This window comes from Triturus cristatus, chromosome 7, assembly GCF_964204655.1.
Source record: "Triturus cristatus chromosome 7, aTriCri1.1, whole genome shotgun sequence".
Classification (NCBI taxonomy): Eukaryota; Metazoa; Chordata; class Amphibia; order Caudata; family Salamandridae; genus Triturus; species Triturus cristatus.
In genome coordinates this window covers 1,150,078,052-1,150,106,050 of record NC_140590.1, presented here as the reverse complement: position 1 = coordinate 1,150,106,050, position 27,999 = coordinate 1,150,078,052, and the positions used below count along the sequence as shown (strand labels likewise).

At 51.9% G+C, this 27,999-nt stretch overlaps 1 protein-coding gene across 2 annotated transcripts in view; it reads left to right on the top strand.

The window, feature by feature from the left end:
* The window catches only part of BRD8 (bromodomain containing 8), a 716,998-nt gene that overhangs the window by 253,575 nt on the left and 435,424 nt on the right, over positions 1 to 27,999 (top strand). For both annotated transcript variants that reach the window (XM_085618373.1, XM_085618372.1), the window contains exon 16: positions 10,673 to 10,932. In XM_085618373.1, the coding sequence (XP_085474499.1) occupies positions 10,673 to 10,932 (260 nt within the window). The remainder of the gene's footprint in view (positions 1 to 10,672; positions 10,933 to 27,999) is intronic.

Sequence of the window (27,999 nt, the reverse complement as noted above, 5' to 3'; positions counted from 1 at the left end):
ATTTGCAAGCGCAGGTACTCTGAGAGCCAGAAAGCCCAAGAGGAAAACCATTGTTGGCAGTGCTGGAAGGTTCATTTTTAAAGTGCTGCACACTGAAGCCAATAAGTACACCTCACACCCTGCACTCAACACGGGCACACCTCACACCTTGCACTCAACACGGACACACCTCTCACCCTGCACTCAACACTCGCACACCTCTCACCCTGCACTCATCACGGGCACACCTCTCACCCTGCACTCAACACGGGCACACCTCACACCTTGCACTCAACACGGACACACCTCTCACCCTGCACTCAACACTCGCACACCTCTCACCCTGCACTCATCACGGGCACACCTCTCACCCTGCACTCAACACTCGCACACCTCTCACCCTTAACTCAACACGGGCACACCTCTCACCCTGCACTCAACACTCGCACACCTCTCACCCTTAACTCAACACGGGCACACCTCTCACCCTGCACTCAACACGGGCACACCTCTCACCCTGCACTCAACACGGGCACACCTCTCACCCTGCACTCAACACTCGCACACCTCTCACCCTTAACTCAACACGGGCACACCTCTCACCCTGCACTCAACACGGGCACACCTCTCACCCTGCACTCAACACGGGCACACCTCACACCCTGCACTCAACACTCGCACACCTCTCACCCTTAACTCAACACGGGCGCACACCTCTCACCCTGCACTCAACACAGGCACACCTCTCACCCTGCACTCAACACTCGCACACCTCTCACCCTACACTCAACACGGGCACACCTCTCACCCTGCACTCAACACGGGCACACCTCTCACCCTACACTCAACACGGCCACACCTCTCACCCTGCACTCAACACGGGCACACCTCTAACCCTTAACTCAACACGGGCACACCTCTCACCCTGCACTCAACACTCGCACACCTCTCACCCTGCACTCAACACTCGCACACCTCTCACCCTTAACTCAACACGGGCACACCTCTCACCCTGCACTCAACACTCGCACACCTCTCACCCTTAACTCAACACGGGCACACCTCTCACCCTGCACTCAACACGGGCACACCTCTCACCCTGCACTCAACACGGGCACACCTCTCACCCTGCACTCAAAACTCGCACACCTCTCACCCTTAACTCAACACAGGCACACCTCTCACCCTGCACTCAACACTCGCACACCTCTCACCCTTAACTCAACACGGGCACACCTCTCACACTGCACTCAACACGGGCACACCTCTCACCCTGCACTCAACACGGGCACACCTCTCACCCTGCACTCAACACGGGCACACCTCTCACCCTGCACTCAACACGGGCACACCGCTCACCCTGCACTCAACACTCGCACACCTCTCACCCTACACTCAACACGGGCACACCTCTCACCCTGCACTCAACACGGGCACACCTCTCACCCTGCACTCAACACTCGCACACCTCTCACCCTACACTAAACACGGGCACACCTCTCACCCTGCACTCAACACGGGCACACCTCTCACCCTGCACTCAACACGGGCACACCTCTCACCCTGCACTCAACACGGGCACACCTCTCACCCTGCACTCAACACTCGCACACCTCTCACCCTACACTCAACATGGGCACACCTCTCACCCTGCACTCAACACGGGCACACCTCTTACCCTGAACTCAACACGGGCACACCTCTCACCCTGCACTCACCACGGGCACACCTCTCACCCTGCACTCAACACTCTCACACACCCTTAACTCAACATGGGCACACCTCTCACCCTGCACTCAACACTCGCACACCTCTCACCCTGCACTCAACACGGGCACACCTCTCACCCTGCACTCAACACGGGCACACCTCTCACCCTGCACTCAACACTCGCACACCTCTCACCCTTAACTCAACACTCGCACACCTCTCACCCTGCACTCAACACGGGCACACCTCTCACCCTGAACTCAACACAGGGACACCTCTCACCCTGAACTCAACACGGAGATACCTCTCACCCTGAACTCAACACTGGCACACCTCTCACCCTGCACTCAACACGGGCACACCTCTCACCCTGCCCTCAACACGGGCACACCTCTCACCCTGCACTCAACACTGACACACCTCTCACCCGGCACTCAACACGGGCACACCTCTCACCCTGCACTCAACACTCGCACACCTCTCACCCTGCACTCAACACGGACACACCTCTTACCCTGAACTCAACACGGGCACACCTCTCAACCTGCCCTCAACACGGGCACACCTCTCACTCTGCTCTCAACACGGACACACCTCTCACCCTGCACTCAACACGGGCACACCTCTCACCCTGCACTCAACACTCGCACACCTCTCACCCTTAACTCAACACGGGCACACCTCTCACCCTGCACTCAACATGGGCACACCTCTCACCCTGCACTCAACACGGGCACACCTCTCACCCTGCACTCAACACTCGCACATCTCTCACCCTGCACTCAACACGGACACACCTCTCACCCTGAACACAACACGGACACACCTCTCACCCTGAACACAACACGGGCACACCTCTCACCCTGTTTGCACTCAACACGGACACACCTCTCACCCTGAACACAACACAGGCACACCTCTCACCCTGCACTCAACACTCGCACACCTCTTACCCTGAACTCAACACGGCACACCTCTCACCCTGAACTCAACACGGACACACCTCTCACCCTGCACTCAAAACAGACACACCTCTCACCCTGAACACAACACGGACACACCTCTCACCCTGCACTCAACACGGGCACACCTCTCACCCTGCACTCAACACGGACACACCTCTCACCCTGCACTCAACACAGGCACACCTCTTACCCTGCACTCAACACGGGCACTCAACACGGGCACACCTCTCACCCTGCACTCAACACTCGCACACACCCTTAACTCAACATGGGCACACCTCTCACCCTGCACTCAACACTCGCACACCTCTCATTCTTAACTCAACACTCGCACACCTCTCACCCTGCACTCAACACGGGCACACCCCTCACTCTGTACTCAACACGGGCACACCTCTCACCCTGAACTCAACACTGAGACACCTCTCACCCTGAACTCAACACTGGCACACCTCTCACCCTGCACTCAACATGGGCACACCTCTCACCCTGCCCTCAACACGGGCACACCTCTCACCCTGCACTCAACACGGACACACCTCTCACCCGGCACTCAACACGGGCACACCTCTCACCCGGCACTCAACACTCGCACACCTCTCACCCTGCACTCAACACGGACACACCTCTTACCCTGAACTCAACACGGGCACACCTCTCACCCTGCCCTCAACACGGGCACACCTCTCACTCTGCACTCAACATGGACACACCTCTCACCCTGCACTCAACACGGGCACACCTCTCACCCTGCACTCAACACGGGCACACCTCTCACCCTTAACTCAACACGGGCACACCTCTCACCCTGCACTCAACACGGGCACACCTCTCACCCTGCACTCAACACGGGCACATCTCTCACCCTGCACTCAACACGGACACACCTCTCACCCTGAACACAACACGGACACACCTCTCACCCTGAACACAACACTGGCACACCTCTCACCCTGTTTGCACTCAACACGGACACACCTCTCACCCTGAACACAACACAGGCACACCTCTCACCCTGCACTCAACACTCGCACACCTCTTACCCTGAACTCAACACGGCACACCTCTCACCCTGAACTCAACACGGACACACCTCTCACCCTGAACACAACACGGGCACTCTTCTCACCCTGAACACAACACGGACACACCTCTCACCCTGAACACAATACGGGCACACCTCTCACCCTGAACTCAACACAGGCACACCTCTCACCCTTAACTCAACACGGGCACACCTCTCACCCTGCACTCAACACGGACACACCTCTCACCCTGCACTCAACACTCGCACACCTCGCACCCTGAACTCAACACGGGCACACCTCTCATCCTGTTTGCACTCAACACGGACACACCTCTCACCCTGAACTCAACACGGGCACACCTCTTACCCTGAACTCAACACGGGCACACCTCTTACCCTGAACTCAACACGGGCACACCTCTCACCCTGCACTCAACACGGACACACCTCTTACCCTGAACTCAACACGGGCACACCTCTCACCCTGAACTCAACACGGGCACACCTCTCACCCTGCACTCAACACGGACACACCTCTCACCCTGCACTCAACACTCGCACACCTCTCACCCTGAACTCAACACGGGCACACCTCTCATCCTGTTTGCACTCAACACGGACACACCTCTCACCCTGAACTCAACACGGGCACACCTCTTACCCTGAACTCAACACGGGCACACCTCTTACCCTGAACTCAACACGGGCACACCTCTCACCCTGCACTCAACACGGACACACCTCTTACCCTGAACTCAACACGGGCACACCTCTCACCCTGAACTCAACACGGACACACCTCTCACCCTGCACTCAACACGGACACACCTCTCACCCTGCACTCTAAACAGACACACCTCTCACCCTGAACACAACACGGACACACCTCTCACCCTGAACACAACACGGGCACACCTCTCACCCTGTTTGCACTCAACACGGACACACCTCTCACCCTGAACACAATACGGGCACACCTCTCACCCTGAACTCAACACAGGCACACCTCTCACCCTTAACTCAACACGGGCACACCTCTCACCCCGCACTCAACACGGACCCACCTCTCACCCTGCACTCAACACTCGCACACCTCTCACCCTGAACTCAACACGGGCACACCTCTCATCCTGTTTGCACTCAACACGGACACACCTCCCACCCTGAACTCACCACGGGCACACCTCTTACCCTGAACTCAACACGGGCACACCTCTCACCCTGCACTCAACACGGGCACACCTCTCACCCTGCACTCAACACGGACACACCTCTCACCCTGCACTCAATACGGGCACACCTCTTACCCTGAACTCAACACTGAACTCAACACGGGCACACCTCTTACCCTGAACTCAACACGGGCACACCTCTCACCCTGAACTCAACATGGACACACCTCTCACCCTGCACTCAACACGGACACACCTCTCACCCTGCACTCATGCAAACACATACCTCAGCCAGTATTCTCACAACTCTCAAAAGACACTGCTGTCAATGTATGTTTACAAAAGTATAATTTCTAAAAATTGCAGAAGAGGAGGATTGCTACTCACAGCTGGCTAGTCACCTCTTCATGCTCCACTCGCACATAAGATTGATGTTGGTTGGCGTTTGGAGGTGTACGCGGCTGAAAGTACACACTCATATTGTTTAGCAATCAATCAATCAATCAAAGACATTTATAGAGCGCACTACTTACCCGTAGGGTCTCAAGGCGCTGGGGGAAGGGGGGTGCCGTTACTGCTCGAACAGCCAGGTCTTCAGCTTCTTCCTGAAGGAGAGGTGGTCTTGGGTCAGGCGCAGGTCGGACGGGAGGGAGTTCCAGGTCTTGGCGGCCAGGTAGGAGAAGGATCTTCCTCCTGTAGTCGCTCTTCGGATGCGGGGGACGGCGGCGAGGGCGTGGTTGGCTGATCGGAGGTGGCGTTTGGGAGCGTAGAAGTTGATTCGGCTGTTGAGGTAGCTCGGGCCGTGGTCGTGTAGGGCTTTGTGTGCGTGGGTGAGGAGGCGGAAGGTGATTCTTTTGTTGACGGGGAGCCAGTGAAGGTCTCTCAGATGTCCGGAGATGTGGCTGGTTCGTGGGATGTCGAGGATGAGTCTGGCTGAGGCGTTCTGGATCCGCTGGAGTCTCTTCTGGAGCTTGGCGGTGGTACCGGCGTAGAGGGCGTTGCCGTAGTCCAGTCGGCTAGTGACGAGGGCCTGGGTGACGGTCTTCCTGGTCTCGGTGGGGATCCACCAGAAGATCTTCCGTAGCATGCGTAGGATGTTGAAGCACGCCGAGGAGACGTTGTTGACTTGCCTGGTCATGGAGAGGGAGGAGTACAAGATGAAGCCCAGGTTGCGTGCATGGTCTGTCGGTTTGGGTGCGGTGCCCAGGGCGGGAGGCCACCAGGAGTCGTCCCAGGCGGAGGGTGAAGAGCCCAGGATGAGGACCTCCGTCTTGTCCGAGTTCAGTTTCAGGCGGCTGGTCGTCATCCACTCGGCTACCTCTTTCATCCCTTCGTGCAGGTTAGCTCTGGCGGCGGCGGGGTCGTTGGTCAGGGAGAGGATCAGCTGGGTGTCGTCGGCGTAGGAGATTATGTTGAGGTTGTGTTGGTGAGCGATGGCCGCGAGGGGGCTCATGTAGACGTTGAAGAGGGTGGGGCTCAGTGAGGATCCTTGAGGGATGCCTCAGATGACTTCGGTGGCCTCTGACTTGTACGGTGGTAGGCGGACTCTCTGTGTTCTTCCGTCGAGGAAGGAGATGATCCATTCCAGCGCCTTGTCCAGGATACCGACGTTGCTGAGGCGCTGTACTAGGGTGCGGTGGCAGACAGTGTCGAATGCCGCGGAGAGGTCTAGGAGGATGAGGGCCGCTGTTTCTCCGTTGTTCATCAGGGCTCGGATGTCATCGGTGGCGGCGATGAGGGCGGTCTCGGTGCTGTGATTGGCTCGGAAGCCGGACTGTGAGGGGTCGAGGGATCCATTCGTCTCGAGGAAGGCGGCCATCTGCTTGTTGACGGTCTTCTCGATGACTTTGGCAGGAAATGGGAGGAGCGAGATGGGGCGGTAATTCTTGAGTTCGGTAGGGTCCGCAGTGGGTTTCTTGAGTAGAGCGCTGAGTTTGGCGTGCTTCCAGCTCTCAGGGAAGGTGGCGGTGTCGAAGGATGTGTTGATGATGTCTCGCAGGTGGGGTGCGATGACAGCGTCGGCCTTGTTGAAGACGTGGTGAGGGCAGGGGTCGGTCGGTGATCCGGAGTGGATGGAGTTCATCGTGCGGATGGTGTATTCGGTGCTGATCGGGGTCCAGGCGTGGAGGGTGGTGGTGGGGGGTGGTTGTTCGGTCTTGGTGTGCGTTGGTTGGTTGTTGAAGCTGTTGTGTATGTCCGCGATCTTGTTGTGGAAGTATGAAGCGAGGGAGTTGCAGAGGTCTTGCGATGGGGTGATGTCGTTGTTTCCTGCGCTGGGGTTGGATAGCTCTTTCACGATGTTGAAGAGTTCCTTGCAGTTGTGTGCGTTGTTGTCCAGCCGGTCCTTGAATGCAGTTTTCTTGGCGGCGCGGATCAGCTGGTGGTGCTTCCGGGTGGCCAGCTTGAAGGTGGTCCTGTTGTCCGGTGTAGGTTCCCTTCTCCAGACTTTCTCGAGGGCTCGGCAGTTCTTCTTGGAGCTCTTGAGTTCGTCGGTGAACCACGGGGCTTTCTTGCTGCCGGGTCTGCTGGGCGGGGTCCTCAGCGGGGCGAGTTCGTCCGCGCAGATGCTGATCCACTTCGTGAGGTTGTCGGCGGCCTGGCTGGGGTTTGCTGAGCTGGTAGGAGGGTGCTGGCTCAGGGAGGTGGTGAGCTGGTCTGCTGTGATCTTGTTCCAGCTTCTGCGGGCGGCCTGTTGCTGGTGGTGGTGGGTCGTTGTTCTTTTGAAGGTGAAGTGGACGCAGCTGTGGTCCGTCCATTGAAGCTCTGTGGCGTGGCTGAAGTCGATGTCTGTGCAGGAAGAGAAGACTGCGTCGAGTGTGTGTCCGGCGAGGTGGGTGGGGGTGGACACCAGCTGCTTGAGTCCAAGATTGGCGAGGTTGTCGAGCAGGGTGCTGGTGTTGCGGTCGTTGTTGTTCTCCAGGTGGAAGTTGAGGTCCCCCAGGAGGATGTAGTCAGCGGAGGGGAGGGCATGCGGGCTGACGAAGTCGGCGATGTCCTCGCTGAATTGGGTGCGTGGTCCCGGAGGTCGGTAGATCAGGGTGCCTCTGAGGGTGGTGTTCGGGTCGGTGTGGATCTGGAAATGCAGGTGTTCGGCGGTGGTCAGGGTGTTGTCGGTGCTGGTCGTGAGACGGATGGTGTTCCTGTGGATGATGGCGATGCCTCCTCCCATCTGGTTGGCGGTGCGGTCCCTCCGGACGATCTTGTAGCCCTCTGGGATAGCGATGGCGATGTCGGGAGCTGAAGAGGCGTTCATCCAGGTCTCTGTGAGGAAGGCAACGTCAGGGGTTGTGGCGTCTAGGAGGTTCCAGATGATAGACCGCAAATGTGATGTTATAATGGAGCAGCAGCACCTGCAAGGTTTCCTGTAGATAAATGATAGTGTGGCACTAGTAGTGCTGCACTGTTTACACAGATCCATGATCACCCTCTGGCAGTAATCATTGACAAGGAAGATGAAGAGGGTGCATTGGCATAGTCAGGATCATTTGGGTGCTAACTGGGCTACTAAATGCAGCTGCAACCCCCTGTGGCTCAGATTTTCAGAAACTGGTGATGATAACTGGATCCGGGAGAGCTGATATTAGGCCGAGCAGCTACAGCACCCATGCGTGCAGGGACTCGGAAGTCAGCAGAATTCCAGGACCAGTAAGCCCAAACCCAATTATTTACACAGGATGGCATATGCATCTGGCACAGATAAGACTAGAGGAAGAGGGTAGGATTAACAGCCCTGCATCCCTGGTACAGTGTTATAGCAGAAGAAAGGGGAGGTATTCTTTGCTTCAAGGCAACAGTCCCTAATGTACCCATGGTTGTAGACCCTGCTCAGTTACCTCTAACTGTGTTAGAAAGAGGCAGGCAGGCAGGGGGAGCGGATCTGTCCAACCAAATCCACCTGGGCTAGGCATGGCTGGAGGAAAGGATGTGGCCACAAGGTATTAAACCCGACTCAGGAAATGTATATGTCATAGAGCATGCAGAAGGGTCTGTGCCTGAACCATAGAGCTGTCTGTAGGTGATACCTGAAAACCTCACGTTGATTCTACAGTGATCAACAGAGCTACTATGTCCCAATGATTAGTGCCACACAGAAGACTCATGATGACCTACTGCTTTTCGAGACCTCGCAACACTTTCCTCGCCTTTGTATATGTCGTTAAGGCAGTTGCAGGGCTGCTGTATTTAATCATACCTACAACCCACTTCCTTCCCGCCAGTGTGTTGTATCATGATCACACCCCTATCGCACGGAAGGCTTGCTGCTATCAGGGCATCGTCCTGGGTCATAAGGATGGTTGGTGCCAATTTTCTTTGGACTCATTGCCGCCCCCATCCTCTACCAGGACGCCTGGTGCTGCTGGCTACCCCCCAAAAACACACACAGCTTTCAATCAAAGAAACTTCTATGGGTGTGGAAAGTTGTTGGGGCAAGGTAACACTGTTTTCTAAAAGAAACCCGGGGGAGATAACTGCAACGCTTCTCCCCCTATCCCCGCAGTGAACGCCATAACTGGTGTAGACATCAGAACCTATATGTTGGTTCAGGGTTCCTTGTCTTTGTGTCTTTTAGCAGCGGCCATCTTAGTTGAGGGAAAACCCCTCTCAACCAACCTCAGATATTCCTGCACTACCAGCCAGTACTCTAATCTCTGCGCTAACCAGTGGTATTCCTGTATTATCAAGGTTTTACCCCTGCGCACGGCCACATTATTATGTAACACAGCAGCCATGTTTAGTGAGTCAACAAATGATCTTATTCTGGGAATCCTCACAGCTTCTGCTGAATCGGATCCTGTAAGATGGACATGTCTGTGGAGGCAAATACTCTCTTTCAATAATGCTTCATAAAGCTCTTTTTCTGTTGATCATATAAGGTCAACAGAAAGAAGCATTAGGTTGAGCCAAATACTCTCAATAGTGCTTCATAAAGCTCTTTTTCTGTTGATTACATAAGGTCAACTGACAGAAACGTTGCCAAGGAAGATCTAAAAATGGTTTCCTGGTATCAGCAGATAACACAAAAATGTTAGTGTAGTATAACTGGTGAGCAGACTTTTCAACAGTGTCTGTGCCTTGCTTGCTTCGGCCTGCCAGACTTACAACACATTTTACCCTCCTTGCTGTATTGTTTGCTACCACATGCACTGTCTGGGATGTTGGTTACCGGAAGTCTGTTTAAAATATAATCGGCAAGCATAGGATATGAAGGGAACCCCTATGAAAAATACTTCAAAAGGAAGGTGGATTGCAGAAATTCAGCATAGCTTCTGTTCTGGGTCAAAACTCAAACCCAAACATTAGCTAGTGCTTCTAGTCACACTTTCATGAGGTAACCAAACTATACCATGATAAGCTGTCCTGACAAAGTCAAAATGGTATGTGAGGGAGTGAAGGAGTGGAGCCTTTCCCATTTAAACATCAAAGCTGTTGGTCGCAGGAAATACCTCAGGGACCTCACAGATATTTATGTAGGTCTTACCCTGTTCCTCTCCATTAGCCCCGATGACTATCAACAAAAACACAACCATGTCCAGGTATTTGTCAAACCAACACATTAACTGTCTCATTCTGCATTTTTTTAAAGTGTGTAGAAGCAAGATGCATCAGGTAACACCTCTTCACTTACCAAGATTAGTCTCACCACCAATGTAACGTGGCCCTGGTGCATCACATTATAAAACTGGAATGAACAAGATGGATAGTGAAAGGGAACAGGCAAATGAGCAATGCTTGAGGCAACAAATGGGTGTTGGCAAGCAACAGAGCATAGTTTTTTGCAGAATTCTGGTTTGTAAGAATCTGTTGTGTTCTTCCCCAAGGAAGCATCTCCAGTTCCTAATGATTCCCAAGGCGAAGAAGAGGAGGAAGAGGATGACGAGGAAGAGGAGGAGGAAGTGACGAGTGAGGTTGGCAGCCCTGAGGAGCCTCCAGAAGAAGAAGCAGGGGAGGGGTATCTGTCCGAGACAGACAATGAACCACCAATAAGTGAGAGCGACGATGGCTACAGCATCCACAATGCACCTTTGCAGGGCCACACGCTGGCTGATTCCATCCCCAGCAGCCCTGCCTCCTCGTTACTGTGAGTTTTGGCTTATACAAATATTGTTATACTGTCTCACAATGTATCTGTTCAGTATTTATTATTTTCACCAATAATTCATCTGTGCATCCCCACCACTTTCTTAGTGTAATATGCATACTGCTGTATTCTCCCAAAGTTCACCTACACAAACTCAATAAAAAAATGCTTCCTCGGTGTATGTGTGGAGAATCACCTCCTCATTAATTTGAGGAAGGTCTCTCTTCATGCATTCCCACTCCTCATTGCTGTAATATTATTTTTTTCAAATCAACCATGGTTGGAGCCCATTTTCCCCACTATGATATCGACTACAAGCCCACAATGCCTCAAAATTGCCCTCAGTTTTAGATGTTTTTATTTTCTACCGGTGGGTTCAAAGGTGTTCTTCGAGAACTCCAGAGAGAAAGAGGACACTGTTGAGGAAGAAGAGCCTGCAGTTAAGAGACCAGATCGAAGCAAGTCAAGTGATCTTTGCTAGCAAGGAATCAATGAGAAATGTATTTTTACAGTGGTCTTCTACCAGATTGAAGAATGAATACCGGGGAAGATGTTCTCTTTGAGTCTCTTGTGTTCCATGGTATACAGTACATCCATATTGTGCATATTTTGTCCAAATATAGCACTGGAAGATTGCTATAAACGACCACTCTGTGTATATGTACTCTCTGCCACAGGACCTTAATTCAGAGAACTTCTATCCATGTTCACTGTTTAAACCAAAAACTCTAAAACATTGGGATGAAATTATCTCTAGACAACAGAAAAAGAGACCTATGTGGAACATAGGTGGTTTTCTGCAAAAGATGATGCAAAGACATCACAGGAAGCTTGGGGGGAATTGTGATCATACTCGCAGATCAAGTAGATATACTCATAAAATGTTGAGCATTATGAATCTGTACTTGCCAAAAGCAATACTAAAAACTGCAATGCCTCAAAAAACTATGATTGTGGTGCCAAAAGACATAGGGGCATATGCATCAACATTAGCATTTGCGATTCCTTATTAGCGAAAAATAAGGAATCGCTAATAAGGAATAGCAAAAGGCTATGCATGTAGGAATCGCTATTCAAATAGCGATTCCTTAACATTCCTTATTACCGAATCGGTAATACCGAATCGGTAATAAGGAATACCTACCCATTCATTCCTATGGGCTTGGAGGCCCATAGGAATGAATGTAAAGCCATTCTGTATTAGCGATTCGGTATTACCGAATCGCTACTAGCTGGAGCACTTTCAAGGGTGCCAGGGTGTCAAAAGGACACCCTGTTGCACCCCTGAAAATGATATGTGCACATATGTTGCACACACACATGCTCTAAGGGCATGTGTGTGCGCAACATGAAACTTTGAAAAATGCACAAAAGTGCATTTTTCAAAGTTTTTGCAAATTACCATGCAGTTCATCTTCATGGTAATTTGCTCCCCTTATTAGCGAAATCGCTAATTTTTTAACTTTGATGCATTGCATTTAAGGAATCTCACTTTGGGATTCCTTAAATGCAATCGCTATTTAAGGAATCGGTATTTAAGGAATCCCTATTTAAAGAATCGCTATTTAAGGATTCCTTAAATACCGATTTCTGCTTTTGGGTTGATGCATTGGGATTGGGTATTTTTTACTTAATACCGGGAGCTAATAAGGAATCGGTATTTTACCGACTGGATTTTGGCTTGATGCATAAGGGTGATACTCTATAAATCATCCACACAGTGCTCAATATTGATGAGTTTGATCAAAGACAAGACTTCTTTTCTTTTTTTAAGAATCGTTATATTAAACTTACTCATCACGCATCGATAAGATAGACAATCGGTAGCAACTGCAGAAATAATCATATAATGTCCACATTTTTTATCAATTGTCCATGGTACATTACAATCAAGCAATTCGTTTGGAGGTTCAAATTAAAATGACAAGTTACTAATGTATTTTTTGTGTATACTTCAATATAACAGGCAGAATATATACTCACCTTTTTAAACAGTCGTACTCAGTCTAAGTCCAGTGCCTGAAATGTTCGCCATGGGCTCCATGTTTGTTCCCATTTTTAATGCATCCCCTACTCTGGTATATTACTTCCTCCGCCCTCTGACACCAGTCCGGGTCCTTTTTCCAATCAGCCACCGATGGTATGAGCCTAGATCCCTATTTCCGGGCAATATTCCATTTCGTTACCCCCGCTGCTAATGTCAACCAGACTCGAGCATATCTGGGCCAATCTTCCTCCCCTCGTATCAGCAGCAACAACCCTTTTGACTCCAGTGGGACCTCTACCAAGAGAACCTGTGACATAATGGCAGTTACTGCCTCCCAATATCTACGGACCCGTATACATTCCCAGAGGATGTGAAAAAAGGAGACCTCTTGACCACACTCCCTCCGGCATAGGGGATCCCCCGCCCTTCTTATTTTGTTTAGCAAACTACAAGAATAATATACTCTGTGAAGGATCTTAAGTTGAACTAATCTATATCGCGCCTGTATTGCTATTTCTCCAGGGTCTTGGAGAGCTTCAGGCCATTCATCATCTGTATTGTTGTCCAGGTCATCTGTCCACTTCGCCCTCAGGGGCCCAAGGGGGTCATGGGAATTATTTAGCAGCTTTTTATAGATCACTGAGACTCCCTGTTTCGGAATAAGGTCTACTAGCACATGGTCTTCCAGGGGGAGGAGTCAGGGATCATGGTCCCTTGCTAGATATGCACTCTAAGGTCATGAGTCTATAGTACTGAAGTGTCTGAGACGTTGCTAGGTAGAATTCTTGTTTTAGGGACTCGAAGGATATGAAACTCCATTTCTCCATACATCCCCCAATTTCTCAATACCTATTTGTGTCCATTTAGAGAAACCAGTAAAGTTTGAAACCTCTGGCAACCTGTCGCTGTGCCAGAGGGGTGTCATGGCTGTCAATAGCTCCCGACTTCCTAGACGTGTCTCTACCTCTAACCAGGTCTGAGCTACAGTGGGGAGGGTACTTTTCTTTTTCCGGTTCTATAGTATAGTTTCGTAGTTATTACCTGGCATTGCTTCCCTATCAACCCTCAAGGCAGGTTCATCCCATTCCGAGTATACCCATTCATTGATCACCAGCAACTGTGAGGCACAATAACACAGGTTAATATTTGAAACCACTAGACGTCCGTCATAGACTTCCCTTTGCAATTTCCTTAAGGTAATCCGCGGGGCACCCCCGTTCCATAACAGTGTACGAAGCTCCCGATCTATTTGGCTAAAGAAGGTGGTGGGGGCCATGTAGAGCATATTTTGCATCACATACAGGAGTCTGGGAAGGGGCATACTTTTGTATTGGGCTGCTTTGCCCATTAAGGTCAGAGGCAGAGTCCGTCAGTGCGCTATGTCTGATCTAAGGAGTCCTACTTGAGGAGTGAGATTTTGTGGGTCTCTAGTCACAAAGATGCCTAGGTATTTAAAGCCCATCGTTTCAATTGGAGCTACACAACGTGCCGGCAGTTATGGGGGGGCCGACAAAGGTAAAACCACTGATTTGGTCCAATTGATTCCATAGCCAGAGTAACTACCAAACAGCTCAAAAATGTATAGAATGTGAGCTATGGAATAGTATGGCAGTGATATGTATAGTATGATGTCGTCAGCGTATAGCGAGATACCCCATATCATCGGATCAGCCCTGGCCCAAGCTGTCAGTGGCTCTAGCGCAAGGGCAAAAATTAGAGGGGACAGTGGGCACCCCTGCCGGGAACACACCAATTCTTTTTTTTTTTTTTTTTTGTTTTTAAAGGTTTTTATTGAACAATAATTCGATTACAAGCACGGGCCTACAACCACCAGGGCCGGCCGCTAATTACAGAATGAAGTATACATTTATCAAAGCTGCAGTCGGTTCCCGGGGGTCGGCCCCGTGTGAGTCCGGATAGTTCTAGAGGCACAGGAGACTTAAATCCAACAAACACAGAAAACTAAAAGAAAAACACAAGGCGAGGCATAAAGACAAACGGCGCAGGTCAGGCTTCCTCCGGGGAACTCCAGATCAGACATTTAAGCAGCACACGAAAGGAAGGAGTACCGGGAGGCTGGGGACGGGGGGGGGGCCAAGGGAAATGAACGTCCATATGTAGTCATTCCAAAAGGTGCCCGGAACCGTCAAGGGTCAGGGGGACATGGCGATATCGGTGTCCACCAGGGGGGGCGTACAGATACCCCCGCGATATGCATTCCATTGCCCCCAGATTCTGCCCCACGCCCCCGGCTTACCACGGGCAACATACACAGTCTTCTCCCTGAACATACACCAGTCCATATTCTCCTTCCATACTGACACGGCGGGCGGCCGCTGGGCACCCCAAAGCTGCGCTATATCTCTCTTGGCAATCATGTTCCCCAGGGCCGCCCACCGAGTCTGAGCCGCGCTATAATCATTGGGCTCCCACACATTCAGGACACAGCGGCGCACCTCCGGCAGCAGAACAACCCCAGTGACCTGTCCCATAACCGTATGTACCCGGCGCCAGTAGTCCGCCACCTCGCGGCACTCCCACAGGATATGGAGAAAGGTGGCACTGAGCCCACAACCCCGCTTACAGAGCCCATCGTCGGAATATCCCATCGAGACCGAGCGAGGACCCGTCACATACACCCGGTGAAGAATCTTAAGCTGTACCAACCGGAGACGGGCTGGAATGGCGACCTCCTTGGGGGACGACAGTGCAGACAGCCAGTCCTCGTCGTCCAATTCCACCCCATCCCCCGTCCAAGCCTCCCGAAGGCGCACCAAGAGGTCAGCCCGATGATTAATCAGTTTCTTATAAATTAAAGAAATAGTACTGTCAGGGACATGTCCGTCAAGTATGCGGTCCTCGAGGGGCGAGGAAACCGGGACCTTGGTCCCCTCTCCAAAGACCGAGAGCAGGGCGTGTCGAACCTGGGCATAGCGGAAGAACTCCCTGTCCGTAAGCTCATATTCTGCCTGAAGAGCCGCGAAAGTCTTAACCGCGCCCTTATGCCACAGGTCTCCTACTTTGCTGATACCAATCGTGTCCCACTGGTCAAACCCCTTCGTAGTCCAGAGGCTCCCCAGGCGATCGGAGGCAAACAAAGGAGTAGCACATGTCAGTCGCTCACCCCAGCCCGTGGCCGCAGTGGCGGCCCTCCAGGTCCGCACCGCAATTTTAGTAGGACCCGTAAGGGTCCGGCCGGCCGAGCGGGAGTACAGCGCCCTGTTATAGTCCCCGCCGGGAAGCAGGAACTTGTCCATCTCATACGCCGGGTTCAGGCCAGGCGCATACGTGGCATGGTTGATGGCCGAAAGCTGCGCGGCCCAATAATACCTGCGAATGTCGGGAAGCGCGATGCCCCCGTCGTACCAGGGGAGAGTAAGCTTAGCAAGAGCAATACGCGCCCGCCCGTCCCACACCAGTCTCCTCTGCAGGCTCTCTACCTCCCGAAAGTAGGCCACTGGGATGACGTCGAAGGAATTCTGGAGTGCATAGAGGAACCTGGGAAGGGACATCATTTTGAACAGCGCGGCCCGACCCAGCGGGGACAGGGGCAGCCTGCACCACCGGGCCGTATCCTCTCGCAATCGCCGAAGCGGACGCAGGAGATTCCGCTCATAGCGAGCCACCGGGTCCAGCGAAACGTATATCCCCAGGTACTTAAAGCCGCTCAGAGATACCTGGATCGGAAGCCGAGGCGATAGGAGTGGAGGACCACCGGAGATCGGATAGACGCAGGATTTAGACCAATTGATCGTGAGACCCGAATTATTCCCAAAGGAAGTCAGAACGTCAAAGAGGACGTTGAGCGACTGCCGCGGTGAGGTGAGATATAGGAGAATATCGTCCGCATACAGCGAAACCCGATCTTCAAAGCCCGGGGCCCACCGGATCCCTCTAAGCGAAGGCTCCCAGCGGAGCCAAGCCGCGAGTGGCTCCAGGGCGAGAGCGAAGAGCAAAGGGGACAACGGGCATCCCTGCCTCGTGCCCCTGCCGAGGGCAAAGGGCCGAGAGACCCGCCCGTTCACCACCACCTGAGCCATGGGTCCCGTGTACAGAAGCTTCACCCAGCCGATAAATCCTTCCCCAAAGCCAAATTTAGCCAAGACAGCCCAGAGGAATGGCCACTCGATGGTGTCAAAAGCCATCGTGGCATCCAAAGAAACCAGCACGGCCGGTTCAGAGAGGAGCTCCGCCCTGGCAAGGGCGCCATGAAGACGCCGCAGGTTAAGAGCGGTGTTACGATGCGGGATGAATCCGCATTGGTCCGGATGAATCAGATCGCACACGACGCTCAACAGACGATTGGCAAGGACTTTCGCCAGGATCTTAGGCTCCGCATTTAGCAATGAAATAGGCCGGTAAGAAGTACAGCGATCTCGCGGCTTGTCCTCCTTGGGGATAACGACTATCGTGGCCAGACGCTGATCGGCCGGGAGGGAACCCGCCGCCAGAGACTCACGGAACATGCGACTGAGGAAGGGCGCAAGCTTGTCAGGGCGCAATTTATATAGCTCAATGGGCAGACCGTTGGGACCCATAGCCTTGCCCGAGCGAAGGGAGCGGATCGCGGTCGCTATTTCATCCGCCGACAAGGGGGCGTCCAGCCGCTCACGGTCCTCAACGGACAGGCAGGGCAAGGCGATATCCCTCAGTAGAAGGCGAGAGTCGTCCTCATCCCTGTCGGTCACTGGGGAGTACACAGCCCGGAGGTGGTCGGCAAAACATTCCACAATCTCGTCAGGCTCCGTCACACACACACCATCCGCCGCACGCAACTCCGGGACCACACGATTCACTCTCTCCTTCCTGTCCAGCCACGCGATCAACTTTCCCGCCTTGTCCCCGGCATCGTACAGTCGACCCTGCTGCTCCCTGTACATAGTTTTGGCCGCGTCAGTGACCAGGGACCTATATTCAAACTGTTTCAGGCTGAGGGCATGGAGCCCGTCCGGAGTAACATTCGCCTCCAAGGCCGACTCCAGCCCCAAGATGTCAGTCTCCAGCCTCACCACTGCCTCACTCTTGACCCTCTTAGCCACCACTATCTGGGAAAGGGCGTGCCCGCGGATCACGGTTTTAAAGGCTTCCCACAGGGACATTGCAGAAGACACCGACCCCTCGTTATCCAGGAAGTATTGGTCCATAGCCTTAACCAGGCTGTCACGAGTCGTAGGGTCTCGCAGGTACCATGGGTTAATGGGAGCGATCCGTCCTGCAGACCGCGGCCCGGTGTCAAAAAGAAGCCACAGCGGAGAATGGTCGGAGATGCCCCGCGCCAGGTGCCTGACCTCTCGAATCCGACCAGTCTGCGCCGCGGGCATAAGGAAGTAGTCTAACCTAGAGAGACTCCCATGCGCCCCCGAGTGAAAGGTGAATTGACATTGGGTCGGATGCATTAATCTCCAACTATCCACCAGGCCGAAGGTCTCCAGCATCCCACCCAGCCATGCCTGGGCAGCGGGGAGGGTCCTTGGTGGGTGACGATCCAGTTCACCCGAAACCACAGAATTAAAGTCCCCGCCCATGAGCAGGAGGCTGTCCGGAAGGTCAAGCAGCATTCGACCCAAGTCAGTGAAGGTGGAGTTCTGGAGGCCCGGGGGGACGTAAACTGAAACCAGGGCAAGGGGCTGCCCCTCCCACCTCCCAATCAAACACACATAGCGCCCTCTGTCATCCGAGACTATCTTAGTGATCTCCACCGGAAGTGAGGTTCGCAGCAGAATGCCCACCCCCCTGGAACCAGTTGTGAAACCAGAATGGGCCACGAGGCGGTATCCCCCCCTGTTCATTGCATGACAAACATTGCCAACCAGATGCGTCTCCTGGAGAAACACCACATCAGGAGTCAAACGACGCAAAGATTGCAGTACTACACCCCGCTTGATACGGTCCCCCAACCCATTGACGTTCCATGACATAAGCCTCAACCCGTCCCCCCCCATCCCCCCCAATAGATCAAGGGTCCCCCAGCCTGCAGCACAGTTCCCAAATGTGGACAAAATCAGTACCTCGCCCTGTAGACAAAAAACACACAGCAAAACAAACCCTCCCCCCCCCCAACCCCACCCCAGGACCAACTCCCCCCACCCTGCACCCCTGCGGGCCAAAAAAACCCCCCAACTTGCAGTGTGCCTGTCGCCCCACTAACCCCATTCTACGAAAAGAACCCAGAGGAGGTAAGGGACCCGTCCCCGCCCGCCCCCCTCACTGGACCTGGTAAAACACAATGTGCAAATGAAATAAGACCCAACTGTACAGTGCAAAAAGGCAAAGTCAAGGACCCAAAGTCATTCTAAAGGGGACCCATCACCTGCGGTGCCCGCAGAGGGTCCGGGACGGCCACCTCCGTCCGGCAGAGAGTCCAGCCAGTCACTTGCAGCCACAGGAGAGTCAAAAAAGGCTGTCCGATCCCCATGTTCCACTCGGAGTTTTGCAGGGTAGAGCATCGAATACTTTAGGCCCAGCTCACGGAGACGACGCTTCACCCCTTGGAATCCCATCCGTTGTTTCTGGACCAGTTGCGTGAAGTCCGGGTAAAAATTGATGGTCGAGTTCTCATGTCGAACCGGGCCGTGGGTCCGTGAGGCCTGCAGAATAGCGTCGCGGTCCCTGTAGTAGAACAGTTTGGCCACGATAGGCCTCGGGGGGGCCCCCGGCCGTGGCCGACCGCCCGGAACTCGATGGGCCCGCTCCACGGCAAAGAACTTACTTAGGCCAGCCGAGGACAACTGTTTCAGGATAAGTTCCTCGACCACGAGGTCAACCGGGCGGCCGTCAGAGGACTCCGGTACACCTATGACGCGGATGTTGTTGCGTCGGGCCCGTCCCTCGAAGTCCTCAAGCCGCCGGGCCATATGATCGTTAACCACCCTGATGTCTCCAAGCGCGGCCCGCAGATCCGACACCTCCGCACCGAGGGTGGAGGTCCGTGCGTCAAGAGCCTGGACCCTCTCGTTAGTTTTGGAGAGGTCGGCCCGGATCAGGGTGACATCGATCGCGACAGTGTCAATCTTACGTGCCAGGGCCTCATATTGCGTCGCGATGGTTTCCCTGATGCCATCAATGGCGCCCATAATGTCCTGCAGGGATAGTTCCGTAGTGACGGTCGCGCCTCCCTCCGCAGTATCCGAGGGGAGGCCAGCAGCGCCAGAAGGCCCCCTGCCCTGGGTGTAGCGGTCCATGTTATTGCTCTGGACTGCTCCCCCGCGGAGGGAAGCCTTGGTCTTGCGGCCCTCGGGACCCCCTTTGCCCCCCATGTGAACACGGTCACCCGAGGGGACCTCCAGTCAAGAGGTGTAAGGGCACCCGCAAGAAGACCACAAAATGTCGGTATAGGGGGTCCGAGGCGATAGGCACTCTAGTGGCAGGTGAAAAGAAAAAACCTCTAACATGCAGAGGCCCAGGAAGCACCTCTCCACCCCGAGCGCACCTCCCTGCCGGTCTCCTGAAGTGCAAAACAGAAACCGAAAGTGGTGGATCGGCAGCTGGCACCGCGCTGAAGCCGCTGTTGTTCAATTGCAGCCCGGTCCCTCGGGTCTCCTTCACCCCGGTCACCTCCGTCGGGTGGGTCCCAAAAGTTCCGACGACGACAACTCAGGATTCCCAGGTCCGATTTGAGTTTTAAAAAGAGATATACGCTCAGCTGGTCTTTATCTCCCAGATTCCATAAGCCAATTCAGGATATTCTCAGGATAAATTCCGAGGAGCAGAGAGGGTCCGGGGAGCCCCTTGCTCACGCGACCATCATGGATGCGCGCTAGGCTCCTCCTCCTCAACACACCAATTCTTAATGCCTAAACACAAGTCAGTCGAGGGAGGTGGCAAATATTGCATTATTCTGGGTCCAAATCAAAGGCCATTAGAAAAGAGAAGACATGAGGTATCAGACTGACTTTGGAAGACAATCCGAGTTAATAGTTGTGAGGGTTGTCGAAGGAGAACAGAGAAAAAAGGCACTCTACTGTGAGATAGCCTAATTGATTAAAAACAAGTAATCTTTCGAGAAAGCTTTAGCCTGATATAAGATTCCAGGGCCTGTAAAAATTAAAACCTAGGGAAGACATCAAAGGTTTCAAACAAAAAGAAAAAATAACTAGAAGGAGAATCAACCTAATGCTCAGAAAGAACTGGTGGAAAACAAATATAGACTATAAATATATATGCCATAGTATCCAGGAGGGGGGCCAACGTGAAATTCATTTCAATGTTGTGGAAGAGCCGATTGGGTACTTTTTGCAGTAGGTTCATTTGGCTGTGGAGCAAAGGTTTCCATACTTTTTCCTGGTGCTCAAGCAACCGTTGAAGAGTTGAAAACTGTTTCTGGCAGCGAAGGCTTTTTCGAATCAATCTCTCAAAAAAGTGGTACAAATTCTAACAGAGAATACAACTGCAGTGTTTATCTTGTCAAACAGGGGGAGACATTATCATATCCTCTTTGTCATAGGGTTCTTCTCTTCCTATAAGACTATAGGACTGCAGATTTTAAACTGTGTTAATCTGCAGGAAAAAGATGTTCGTCACAGACCTTTGGGATCTTGGATACAAGCATGATTCAAAGTCGAACAAAAAATGTTCTCTGTTAATCCAATAAACATAAGGTAGAACGAGGCAAAGATATATGCTGCCTAGTACAAGAATCGAGGTCAGTTGCTCTCCAAGACGCTTGCTTGTTCCTGCTCCAAGTTCTGGCTCACGTCTCTGTACTCAGGTAAGTCAAAAACGAAGTCAATATCTCATCCAGACTGCAGTTTTCCTAATTTTTCCCCACTACTGGGAGATATTGTGAAGTTGGCACTCAAAAAGCCAGACTGCACCAGTCACCTGGCTCTAACCCCATTCCACAGCTGGAGGCGATGTGCCCTGAATTTTCCTGGGGCACCCTAGACATTATAGCTGTCAGTGGCCTTCATGGAATCAATGCTGCACCTTTTCCAAATGATTCCGGGTCCTTCCGGAGTGCCTTTTGGCCCATTGCTCTGCCAGGATCTACAATTCGACTTCTCTGGTGGGGCCTTCTGTTGCGCCGACTGACCCTGTTAGATCTCTGCCTGCCACTCCATCATTTTTGGGGCAGTGTCTCCACTCCATGGCCGAAGGTCATGCTTGTTCTGGCGGAGCCTGTGCCAGTTCTAAATCCAACCCTAGACTGAACTCAAATCGAGAGTGGAGTTCATCTAGATCTCCACTTGTGTCTTGTTACGAGGTTAATAAGGCACAGCCAGTTGTGTTGATGGATTCTTTGACAGTGCCTTGGTACCAGTATCTTCACCTTTAGACCTTATTCGACTCCGGCTTTTTACAGATCCTTTAAAGTGTTTCACATGATGATGATGATGAGGAAGAAGTGGACTATTTGTCGCCCGCTCACTATACTGAAGATGAACTATACTTATAACTAGAACATGCTAAGATTTTTTCAAAAGGTTCCACATGACAAGAATGATGATGAGGTGCCTTTCGCGTATTGCCCTCTCACTATGCTGATAATGGACTGCATTCAGACCTTCAAAATGCTAATGTTGGCTGATACCTCACCATACAATATATTAGACACTCCACTGGTGCCCTCCCCCACCGAGGAATGTGCCTCATCTGCTGTAGTAGTACATAGACCAGTACAAGTGTTGTAACTACAGTTGCCAAGGCTGTTCTGCTCACAGAATATTTGCAACCTAGCCCTTCAACTTCAGAACCTTTGCTTATTTTGAATGATGCCAAATACTTTGACTGCTGCGTTGTCCAAACCTTACTCGTCACTAGTAAGTTGCCCTTTCACCAGGTTCCATAGGCCTACTCCTGGTGATGCAGCCTTTTTGACTCAGTACCCAACTTCAGAAAGTCTTCTAGTGCAGGCTTCCACCAGCACTAATAAACCTGAATGCATTCCCTATTGCCCTTTGTGTAGAAATGAGAGTCAATTATTGGACCTGGCAAGAGGGTGTTATTCGGAAGTTTGGCATTGCAATCTCTGAATACTGTTTGCTTGTTGGTCAGGTAATCTTGTCCTCTGGGATATGATGAATGAGATCTTGACTGACATTCCTAAGGAGTTTTGAAACATCTTTGCACAAACAGTCTATGACAGTCAGGACATGGCCAAATACATTTTGTAGGCCGGACTGCACACCACAGACTGTGTAGGCTGTGCTATGGTCATCTGGTGTGGTGATTCATAGTGGCACCTGGATTATTAGGGAATGTGCAGGCATCCCTTATAGATATGCCCGCCGATGGCTCCAGGGTGTTTGGAGACAAAGCAGATTCAGTTTTTGAGCGGTTTATAGGTAGCTGTGCTTCAGCCCCAGTCCATGGCTTGCTGTAACTGTTCTGCCACTTTCATCCACAATCCTGGAATTTTAGGGGTTACTCCAGGGTGACTCCTGGGGGCTGGCTTCCCTCCAAAGATGGCCCTTTGAGCCCAGGCACCAGCCTGTCCAGCTCTTTCGCTCGTCCGGGTTTGTTGTATATCCTGCTGGTGCCTCATGCATGTTGGCACATGTGGGCTGTGCAGTGGAACCCCTTCCTTCAGTGGGCTCAGCACTAGGGTGACTCACGGAAAACATCCATATGTCAGATTAGAGTACCCGGAACCTTCAGTGGTGGGTGCGAGGATTACAACCTGAGTCAAAGTCGGCCATTTTCCCTACCCCATCCAGAGCTAACAGTGGTGACGGATACATAGGCTCTGGTCTGGAGAGGCCATCTGGCCAAAATGGCGATCATTTTTCTGGAGCAGAGACACCACATCAGTTTTCTAGAGGTACGTGCCTTCTACCTTAATCACAAGTATTTTCTGCTTTACATCAACAATGGCCCTGTGCAGGTTCTGACGGAAAACATAGCTACCATGTGGTATTTCATCAAAAATGTCGGTGTGGGGGTCAAGTGTGCTATGCCAGGAGCTGCTGAGATTGGACACTGGCTAGACTTTCAAGGGATTTCCTTGACTGTCAACCATTTGGCAGGGTCCATAAACACCAGCACGGACAGGGAAAACGACCTCAGCATATGCCATCTTGCCATCAATGAGTATGATTTTCACCCATAGGTAGTTGAAGGTATATTCTTCTAGTGGGGTGTGCCTTCTTTAGATCATTTTGCTGTCTCTGAGAATGCTCATTGTAGAGAGTTTTGCCCTAAAGTTTCTGTGAGAGACTGGTTTGCCTTCTGTGGTACTTCATCTTCTCTAAACAGTTCATCCTTTTCAGATGTTTGCCTGGGTCAGGAGAAACCAAGCTCAACTCATTCCGATAGCCTTGGACTGAGCCCTGAAAGTCTGGTGCTCTTGCCTACTGAGTTTGTGTGTGTTCTCCTGGTCCGTCTACCTCATTGGAAGAACTTGCCCACCCAAAAACTGGAAAGCATACTACACCCAAACCTACACTTCCACTTTGTGAGTTTGAATATTTCTTTCTTCTCTTCCAGGGGATCCTCATCAATAGTCATAAGCACTGAATATTCCCGCCCATGTGCGGGGACCCCGGAAATAATAAAATCATATATGTAAAAAACATACATATATACAGCTCTGTATATGTATAAACATATATTATTTTTTCCCAAGCAAATGCAGCCCCTAGAAAAGAAGGCTAGGCAATGTATAAATACACATCCAATAATACATATAGGTATAATAAAACACCTAAATCCCTTTTTTTTTTTTTTTTTAATGAGGTAAACACTCATGAGAAAGCAAAAAAAGAGAAAACTGTGTGAAACACAGATCTACAACACATTGCTAGCCTGCAGGCTGCATTGCAACACAATACCATAGAGACTGAAAAGCCCTGTATAGGTAAAAACTGGCACCGTGCCTTTAAGGCAGCCCTGGCTTCCATATCCCATCATGCCTCAGGGGTGACAGTTAGGTCAGTTGTTCTTTCCGGCTCCTTCAGTCAGGACCCTGGAATTCAGCTCTCTTCTTTTTTGACTCTTTAGTCAAGAATTATTACAACTTAAAGATTTTTTGGACTTCTTCTTATAACATCTGAGAGGAAGATAGTATCCTGTGATTTTCTGACTGATTTTGTTGCTGTTTTGTCAGAAAAATGCCTTCTTTATTTGTTCCATGTCCATCTTGTGGAAAAAAGAAGGCTGCTTCAGACACACATGAAGTGTGTATTATCTGTCTGCTGGACTCTCACTCTCCAGCAACATGCCATCATTGTGAAGACCTTTCCAAAAGGACTTCAAAGGAGAGGGAGAGGATTAGACTGTACGGCTTAGCAGAACGGTCGACGTCGAAGCAGTTGGTCCCTGTTTGCTCCCCATCGACGTCGGGCTCGGCGTCGAAGACTCCAGCGGCGGGATCGTCGCTGAGAGGTGAGGAGTCAAGGGGAAGTCATGCTGCAAAGAGAAAGTCATCGTCGATTTTAGATTCAGCGTCGAAGCGGATGCGTTCGACGTCGACGGCGTCTAAAGGATCGGCGTCGAGGACTCGGCGCCACAGTTCAACGTCGATAAAGCATCTGTCGACGTCAAGAGAGGATCGATCGACGTCTGCACAGAGATATCGTTCGTCGTCGAAGGAAAGACATCGTTCGACGTCGAGGTCGGCGAGACATCAGTCGACGTCGCAAGAAGTACGTAGGCGATCTACACCACGTCGTCGGAGCATTCGACGTCGAGGCAGAAGTCTCCGTCAAGAACGACGTCGAGGCAGGCAGCTCCGTCGGAGTCGACGTCGAGGCAGACGCCTCCGTCAAGGCCGACGTCGAGGCAGGAGCCTCCGTCGGAGTCGACGTCGAGGCAGGCGCCTCCGTCAAGACCGACGTCGAGGCAGGGGCCTCCGTCGGAGTCGACGTCGAGGCAGATGCCTCCGTCGGAGTCGACGTCGAGGCAGGTGCCTCCGTCCTCACAGGTCTCCAAAGCTTTGGAGAGGTACATAAAGCCTCCGTCGAAGATAATCTCGACGTCGAGACAAGAAGCTCTGAGTTCGAGTCCAAGATCTCCGGTGATAGGCCTATCACCGTCGAGGCAGCCCTCTGCTGAGGGTACGCAGGAGGTGTCACATGTTCGCCTCACGATTCGACCAGTCTCAAGGCGAAAATCTCCTCATAGACTGATATATACAACTCCTGAGTCACCGCGTCCTATAGCTATCTCGCCTTCAGGATCAGAGGGCTCAGGTTCAAGATCCGAATCACCAGAGCTTGTGCATCAATCTCCAGTACCTGCAAGAGAGGAAAGTTCGCAGGAGGAGGACAATGCGGTACCTCAAAGTCCCGTAAGGGAGATGCCTCAGGACTCTGCTATGCCCGACGCAATAAGGGCATCGCTAACAAGATTAAGGGGCATGGAATTCCCAGCGAGACCGATCAGACCAAGTTCTCGGGGAAGAGAATCTCGAGGTCACTCTCGAACACCAAGAAGGCGATCCAGGTCTTCCTCCCGCAGAAGAGAGTCGACCAGATCAGAGAAAAGGCGCCGTAGAACCCCTTCTACCTCCCCTTCTTCCAGATCATCCAAAAGGGATTATTCACCGACACTCTCGGAGACGCAACCCTCTCGGGTATCTCCGGTAGATGATATTACTACGTTTCAGGAAGTGTTGTGTAGAGGAGCTACAAAATTAAATATCCCTATGCCGGTTCAGGAGACCACTTCATCCATAATCTTTGAAACTCTTCATGAACGCTCAGTGTCACGCCCGTTATTGCCATTAGTCCCTGGTTTGTTGCAACCAGTAATGGATATTTTTCTCACACCAGCAACCACCAAAACGGCGCCGGCGAGGATTCTAAAAAAGTACCGTCCAGCTCCGGAGGATCCTCTATTCCTAAAATCAGATCCTCCACCGGACTCTGTCATCACCGCCGCTGCCAGGAAGACACATGCAGTAGCTGGGTCTTCAACGGTGCCACCAGATAAGGACAGTAAGACACAAGACTCCTGGGGGAGAAAAGTTTGCGGCTCAGCATCCTCAAGCTTAAAGGTGGCCAGTGCCTCAGCGCTTCTGGGGCGCTATGATAGATCATTATGGGACTCTCTTCAGAGGTTCATTGACAAAGTTCCATCAGAGGACAGACGGGACTTTGAAGAAATTTTGCATGAGGGAAGTCTGGTTTCTAACCAGATCATAAGTGCAGCGGCGGACGGGGCAACACTGGCAGCGCATGAATATGCACACGGAGTCACAGCCAGAAGATCATCTTGGCTTAGATTGACGGCCTTGAAACCGGAAGCGCAGGCAAGAATATTAAATCTGCCTTTCTCCGGTAGTTCTCTTTTTGGGTCCCATGCAGACGAAGAAATGGCCCGTATGAAGGCAGAGCTGGAGACCATGAAAGCCGTCGGGCTTGAAAGGAGAAAAGAGTTTCGACGCCGCAAGGGAAATGACAGGCGCAATTACCAACAGAGGGTTCAAACCCCTCATTGGCAAAAGAACCAGGACCAGCAAGGTCAAAAGAAACAGCAATACCAGTCCCGCAAGTCATCCAGGGGACGGGGTAACAACAGGCAGTCTAATGCTGGAAACAAAGCTCCGGGGAAGCAATGAGAAGCCGCTTCCTCTGATGCTGTCCACCGCTCCGGTGGGAGGAAGTGTTGCACATCATCTTCCAGAGTGGCAGTCCATCACAAAGGACAAGTGGGTCCTGCATATACTGCGTCATGGGTACTCGCTTCGTTTCAGAAGTCACCCCCCATCGATTCCTCCTGTCAATTCATCCCAGCATCTGAAGCAGCTCAGAGAAGAGGTAGCGACGCTTCTACTCAAATCTGCAATAGAGAAGGTACCCAAAAACCAAAGAGGAAAGGGAGTTTACTCCAGATACTTTCTCATTCAAAAGAGGAGTGTGAAGGCAGAGTTCAGACCCATTTTAGACCTACGGATACTGAACAAACACATAAGAAAGGAGAAATTTCGCATGCTGGCGCTCCACCAAATATATCCTCTTCTCCGGATGGGCGATTGGATGTGTTCGCTGGACCTTCAGGACGCATATTTCCATATTCCCATCCTACGGAATCATCGAAAATTTCTCAGGTTTGTGGTAGGCAACTCTCACTATCAGTTCAAAGTCCTCCCATTTGGCCTAAAGTCAGCTCCTCGAGTATTCACAAAATGCGTGGCAGTAGTA